The sequence below is a fragment of the Hyla sarda genome, chromosome 10, assembly GCF_029499605.1.
Source record: "Hyla sarda isolate aHylSar1 chromosome 10, aHylSar1.hap1, whole genome shotgun sequence".
Classification (NCBI taxonomy): domain Eukaryota; kingdom Metazoa; phylum Chordata; class Amphibia; order Anura; family Hylidae; genus Hyla; species Hyla sarda.
In genome coordinates this window covers 5125243-5132641 of record NC_079198.1, presented here as the reverse complement: position 1 = coordinate 5132641, position 7399 = coordinate 5125243, and the positions used below count along the sequence as shown (strand labels likewise).

General features: G+C 48.2%; 1 protein-coding gene across 10 annotated transcripts in view; it reads left to right on the top strand.

Annotated features, from left to right (window-relative positions):
• The window catches only part of HSPG2 (heparan sulfate proteoglycan 2), a 171577-nt gene that overhangs the window by 134950 nt on the left and 29228 nt on the right, over nucleotides 1-7399 (top strand). For all 10 annotated transcript variants that reach the window (XM_056544202.1, XM_056544196.1, XM_056544195.1 and 7 more), the window contains 6 exons: nucleotides 116-202; nucleotides 918-976; nucleotides 1065-1232; nucleotides 1922-2032; nucleotides 2782-2882; nucleotides 3146-3326. In XM_056544202.1, coding sequence (XP_056400177.1) covers nucleotides 116-202; nucleotides 918-976; nucleotides 1065-1232; nucleotides 1922-2032; nucleotides 2782-2882; nucleotides 3146-3326 — 707 coding nt within the window. The remainder of the gene's footprint in view (nucleotides 1-115; nucleotides 203-917; nucleotides 977-1064; nucleotides 1233-1921; nucleotides 2033-2781; nucleotides 2883-3145; nucleotides 3327-7399) is intronic.

Below are 7399 nucleotides of genomic sequence, written 5' to 3'. Positions count from 1 at the left end.
ATCTGTAGTATTGTATCCTCCTCCTCTTCATATCTGTAGTATTGTATTTTCCATTACGTTTGCTCAGGGTGTGGATTATATCATCTCTTATTCTCTTGTATCTTTTTCTTTTCAGGTTTTCTAAGACCTGTGATACAGATGGTGCTGGTGGCTACAGGTGCACGGCCTGCCCCCTAGGGTACACAGGGCAGTACTGCGAGAGGTCAGTTCTGAGTGAAGGAAGGCTTGTATGTGCCTCCTTCCTGTATGATTCGGCTACATTTCAGCCTTAGACCCTTGTGGATGGGTCTGTCCTTGTGGATGGGCCTGTCCTTGTGGGTGGGCCTGTCCTTGTAGGTGGGCCTGTCCTTGTGGATGGGCCTGTCCTTGTGGATGGGCCTGTCCTTGTGGATGGGCCTGTCCTTGTGGATGGGCCTGTCCTTGTGGATGGGCCTGTCCATTTGGATGGGCCTGTCCTTGTGGATGGGCCTGTCCTTGTGGATGGGCCTGTCCTTGTGGATGGGCCTGTCCTTGTGGAGGGCCTGTCCTTGTGGATGGGCCTGTCCTTGTGGATGGGCCTGTCCTTGTGGATGGGCCTGTCCTTGTGGATGGGCCTGTCCTTGTGGATGGGCCTGTCCATGTGGATGGGCCTGTCCATGTGGATGGGCCTGTCCATGTGGATGGGCCTGTCCATGTGGATGGGCCTGTCCATGTGGGTGGGCCTGTCCATGTGGGTGGGCCTGTCCTGGTGGATGGGCCTGTCCTGGTATGTATGTCCTCCATGCACCGGGCCTGGGTAGGACCACATCTCTTGCCTCTTATTCGTTCACACTCCTTCACCTGACACCTCCCGGCCTGTGTAGCTCGTCCTCTCCCTGGTTTGGTGCATACACCAGTATTAGTGAGCACTCACCTTATGGTCTTGTCTTCTGTGACAGGTGCGCTCCAGGGTACACCGGTAACCCCAGCATCCGTGGGCAAAAATGTGTCCCAGAGGGTAAGAACTTCACTCCTCCTCCAGTCTTACTGTTGTGATGAAGCAGCGCACCGCGCCGGAGGTTATATCCATCCAACTTGTATTTCAGACAGACGATCAAACTTCATTGTCAGGATCCAACCTGAGAAGAAAACAGTGGCCGCGGGTGGTGAAGCGAGTCTCAGGTGCCAAGGAAGTGGGGACCCTCCTTATTACTACTTCTGGTCACGGGAAGATGGACGACCTATTCCTGCAACCACTCAACTGAGGGATAGAGGTAAAGCCTGGAATAGATACATCGGGGGAGAGTTATCAAAACCTGTGCAGAGGAAAAGTTGCCCAGTTGCCCATAGCAACCAATCAGATCGCTGCTTTCATTTTGCAGAGGCTTTATTAAAAATTAAAGAAGCAAGTTGATTGGTTGCTATGGGCCATCGCTTCCTCATATCATATGTCATGATAATAGCTTAAAGGGGTACTCCTCTGCCCCTAGACATTTCATCCCCTATCCAAAGGATAGGGGATAAGATGTCTGATCGTGGGGGTCCCGCCTCTGGGGACCCCCGGGATCTCCCTGCTGCACCCGGTGTTCTTTTAGAGCGTCCGGTGCATCGCTGGAGGCTCGTGATGTCACGACCGCGCTCCACTCATGACGTCCCGACCACGCCCCCTGAATGCGAGTCTATGGGAGGGGGCGTGGCATATGCCACGCCCCCTCCCATAGACTCGCATTCAGGGGGCGTGGTCATGACATCACGAGTGAGGCGTGACCGTGCTGTCATGAGCCTCCGCCCCGCATCGCCACTCATCCACCGGATGTCTGGGGTGCCGCAGCCAAGATTGTGGGGGTCCCCCGCAATCGGATAAGATGTCTAGGGGCGGAGGAGTACCCCTTTAAGCATAGTCTGTGTGCTGACTGTGTCCGGCTGTCCGCACCGCTCCTTTACGTCTGCTCTTCTTTCTCAGGCGAGATCCTGCACTTCCCCAGCCTGCAGACCTCCGACTCTGGAGTCTATATCTGTACCTGCCGCAACTATCAGTATGTGAACACCAGCAGAGCCGAGATCATTGTCCAAGGTGAGAGCCTGAAACCTTGTATCCTTATTAACCCATTAATGACTGGTGGGCGGGGGGGGGGGGGGAGCAAAATAGTCGCTGTTTTCCTGTTTTGTTCTCAGGTAGTCTGTTCTATCAATAAATATATTAAAAGTTCTCCTCCTATGAGTGTTCTCCCTCCATGAGCTTTACATGCAGCCTCCGGATATGGGGAGCATCATCCAGAAATGTTCTAGTGAAGGGCAGATAGGTCCCGGGTAGAACAGACACAGGGGTAATAATTGTATGTCTGGGGTAAAGTATATCCTGTGGAATGTGAATGAATTCTTACCTGAGCGTCATACACAATGCGCGGAGGTCGCGTGTTACACACGGTTGTCCCGTCCACCCAGGTCTGTAAACTGCTCACGTTTATATTCCAATATTATTCTGTGTATAACATTCACATTGTTTGCTTTATGCCGCCATTTCCTGGGACTCTTCACATCCGGCAGCGCTGAGGTTTGTTGGTGCCTTGTGTTTCTCCCTGCAGCTCATAGTTCCCGTATCAAGTCAATATTAAACTGATTTCTTTAGATTTACTCTGTAATTTCTCTTCCTTCGTCTCATGTCATGGGCAAAAAGGGATAGAAGACCCCTACCAGTTCTCTTTCATAACAAGGGGGCCCCGTCCAGGGTCCATTGTCTTGGGGGATGATTGGGTCCGGCTGCATGTGACTTGTAGGTAATGATCGGGCGTCTCACTTTAATGATCTCGCTTCGTTCTCCAGGCATTTCCATTAGGCCCATCTCTGTGACTGTGGAGGAGCAGAGGGTCCAGAGAGTCCGGCAGGGCTCAGACGTCACCTTCATATGTACAGCCAAGAGCACGGTGAGTATAGGTGGGGGGTGAGGACTCTAGTGCAGTGTTTTCCAACCAGGGTGCCTCCAGCTGTTGCAAAACTACAACTCCCAGCATGCCCGGACAGCCAACGGCTGTCCGGGCATGCTGGGAGTTGTAGTTTTGCAACAGCTGGAGGCACCCTGGTTGGAAAACTCTGCTCTAGACATCCTGACAAACTGTAGGTGACTACATGTGTAACGACGCCATTCCTAGCCTGCTTTACCCTGCGGCTCACCAATATCTTTCCACAGTCCCCAGCTTACACCTTGGTGTGGACCCGTCAGAACAACGGTAACCTGCCAGAGAGAGCGATGGACTTCAATGGCATCCTGACGATCCGTAATGCGCAGCCAGAAGACGCCGGCATTTACATCTGCACCGGATCCAATATGTTTGACATGGACGAGGGCAATGCAACGCTCCATGTTCAAGGTTGGTGAAAGAGTCACCATTAAAACCCCTCCATCCGTGCATGATGCTATGCCCCCCCCCACCCTCTTTGCTTGCACACCTGGTAAGCAGCCTGTACAGATTGGTCCCGTACGGCTCCCTACACTTGGTCTTAGGCTTTGTGCACTGGCTGTGATGGCGTCTTCCTCTCCAGACTTGTCCCTCCGCCTCGTGCCCTAACACCAAAGATGCGTCTGCATGCTGGAATGAAGTAATCTGTCTTCTCCTCTGTCTCCTCAATCAACCTCTCCGGACTCTTCACTTTACGTGATTGGATGCTTGTACTGCCTGGGCCCGGGTCACATGATAAGAGAGGGCAAATTAAATCACAGATCGTGCCCCTTCCTGCGCATTCACCCTGCCCCTTTGTCGCTTTATCTTGTACGTGCTCGGCTGCTGCGCCTCCCTCCCCTGCACTTTATCACATTGTTTTGTGTTTTTTTTTTTCTTAAATAAAATGTTGTTTGTTTTCCAAAAAAATGTGAACTGGATCTTAAGAGTTCCGCTGCAGAGTGCAGGCCCCCACTCAAATCTACACGGCGGGTGTCTGACCCCTTCATATCACTGACACATTGAAATAGAAATATGATCGCTAACCTATGCTGCAGTGATAGTACTGCTGAGCACACGTTGCACGCGCCCACACTCACGGCTGCACAGCGGGCGTCCGACCACTACACGTCACTGAGGCATTGTAACGTTATGTACAATGTACACGTAACTTTGTAGATACAGTGATCCCTCAACTTACAATGGCCTCAACATACAATAGTTTCAATATATAATGGTCTTTTCTGGACCATTGTAACTTGAAACCAGACTCAACATACAATGCTATGGAATCTGCGAAACGTGTCAATGGCTGGAAGAACCGACCAATCAGAATGGACATTCACTGGTAAAAACCCCTGTATTACTGAAGTGTATGCAGTGACTGGTGTCTGGTAGCGCCCCCTACAGTACAGGGAGGTATTACATGTTCTGTACTCTTTACCTGTATTACTGAAGTGTATGTACTGACTGGTGTCTGGTAGCGCCCCCCTACAGTACAGGGAGGTATTACATGTTCTGTACTCTTTAACCTGTATTACTGAAGTGTATGCACTGACTGGTGTCTGGTAGCGCCCCCTACAGTACAGGGAAGTATTACATGTTCTGTACTCTGTACCTGTATTACTGAAGTGTATGCACTGACTGGTGTCTGGTAGCGCCCCCTACAGTACAGGGAGGTATTACATGTTCTGTACTCTTTACCTGTATTACTGAAGTGTATGTACTGACTGGTGTCTGGTAGCGCCCCCCTACAGTACAGGGAGGTATTACATGTTCTGTACTCTTTACCTGTATTACTGAAGTGTATGCACTGACTGGTGTCTGGTAGCGCCCCCTACAGTACAGGGAGGTATTACATGTTCTGTACTCTTTACCTGTACCAGGGTTAGCTGCTCCTTTGGACATCAGGTGAGGGCGGCTCCATTTTCCTTTTTTTTAGGACATTGTGTGTTCTGTATAGAACCATGAAGAAGCTTCTGTCCTCTACATAGACCAGTGTTTCCCAAAGAGGGTGCCTCCAGCTGTTGCAAAACTACAACTCTCAACATGCCCGGACAGCCGAAGGCTGTCCGGCCATGCTGGGAGCTGTAGTTTTGCAACATCTGGAGGCACCCCGGTTGGGAAACACTGACATAGACAGTGATTACAGCTCCCAGCAGATCTTTCTTACTTTTATATGTAAGGATTTGTTTTATCTATATTAGTTATCTACTTATTTATCTTTAACCCTCACTTTTTCCTATTTTTGGATGACATTTTGGTGACTTCAGAACCAATTACCAGGTTTCCATAGAGTTATGTTCTCAACATACAATGGTTTCAACATACAATGGCCGTCCTGGAACCAATTAATATTGTAACTTGAGGGACCACTGTATTTATACTCTCGTAACTCTCAGAAGTACAACATTTTTGCTGAGCACTTGGCGCGCGCTACCAAACTCTCACCTACACAGCGGGCGTCCAACCTACATATCACTGACACATTGTTACATCTTCCTTCAGTTTATATCCAGATAAGATCTTCATATAATGTTAAGAGCCTTTTGTAGATATTTATCCTCCAGTTACACTCAGAGCTGTGACTACATTTCTTTTGAACTCCAGCAACATGTTTCACGCTCAGGAGACCTTCACCCCTTACATATCACTGACACATTGTAACCTCATCCTTCTTTGTACATCCAGATATGATCTCTATATAATCGTCTGAAACTCGTCAGATACTTGACTTTAACTCCAGAGCTGCAATGCCTGGATGTGACGGACATAAGTCATGGTGTTACAGCTGAATTGAGACTGCAGCTCCGGAGGTGACTGGAGGATAACGCAGGATGAGCCAAGGATCGTATCTACAGGGTTACACTTGTTATATGGAGATTATACCTGGAAGTAAAAACTGGAAATGGCCTGAGTGTATATAAGGGATCAAAGCCATAGAGACCGCTGTGGGTCCACTGAGTCCGATCATATAGAAGCATAGAAGGTGTCGGCAGATAAGAACCATTTGGCCCATCTAGTCTGCCCAATAATCTGAATCCTATCAATAGTCCCTGGCCCTATTTTATATGGAGGATAGCCTTATACCAATCACTATCTTATATAGAGTATAGCCTTATACCTATCTCTATCTTATATGGAGGATAGCCTTATACCTATCTCTATCTTATATGGAGGGTAGTCTTATACCTATCACTATCTTATATGGAGGATAGCCTTATACCTATCTCTATCTTATATGGAGGATAGCCTTATACCTATCCCTATCTTATATGGAGGATAGCCTTATACCTATCCCTATCTTATATGGAGGATAGCCTTATACCTATCTTATATGAAGGATAGTCTTATACCTATCCCTATCTTATATGAAGGATAGCCTTATACCTATCCCTATCTTATATGGAGGATAGCCTTATACCTATCTCTATCTTCTATGAAGGATAGCCTTATGTATATCTCTATCTTCTATGAAGGATAGCCTTATGTATATCTCTATCTTCTATGAAGGATAGCCTTATGCTTATCCCATGCATGTTTAAACTCCTTCACTGTATTTGCAGCGACCACTTCTGCAGGAAGACTGTTCCATGCACCCACTACTCTCTCAGTAAAGTAATACTTCCTGATATTACTGCAGAAACCTTTCCCCTCTAATTTATAACGATGTCCTCTTGTGGTAGTTTTTCTTCTTTTATATACTCTTCTCCTTCACCGTGTTGATTCCCTTAATGTATATAAAGTGTCTATCATTTCCCCTCTGTCTCTTCTTTCTTCTATACACATTAAGGTCCTTTAACCTTTCCTGGTAAGTTTTATCCTGCAATCCATGTACTAGTTTAGTATCTTCTCTGAACTCTCTCTATATCCTTCTGGAGATACGGCCTCCAGTACCGCGCACAATATTTCAAGTGAGGTCTCACCCGTCTTCTGTACAGCGGCATGAGCACTTCTCTCTACTGCTTATACCTCTCCCTATACACCCATGAGCACTTCCGTCTTTCTACTGCTTATACCTCTCCCTATACATCCATGAGCACCTCCCTCTACTGCTTATACCTCTCCCTATACATCCAAGCATTATGTAGCATTTCCTGCTGCTCTATTACATTGTCTTCCTACCTTTAAGTCTTCTGAAATAATTCCTCCTAAACCCCTTTCCTCAGATACTGAGGTCAGGACTGTGTCAAATATTCTATACTCTGCCCGAGGGTTTTTATGCCCCATCCGCGTGATTCAGAGCCTGCGCTTATACCAGGCTAGACCTCAGAGCCTGCGCTTATACCAGGCTAGACCTCAGAGCCTGCGCTTATACCAGGCTAGACCTCAGAGCCTGCGCTTATACCAGGCTAGACCCCAGAGCCTGCGCTTATACCAGGCTAGACCTCAGAGCCTGTGCTTATACCAGGCTAGACCCCAGAGCCTGCGCTTATACCAGGCTAGACCTCAGAGCCTGCGCTTATACCAGGCTAGACCCCAGAGCCTGCGCTTATACCAGGCAA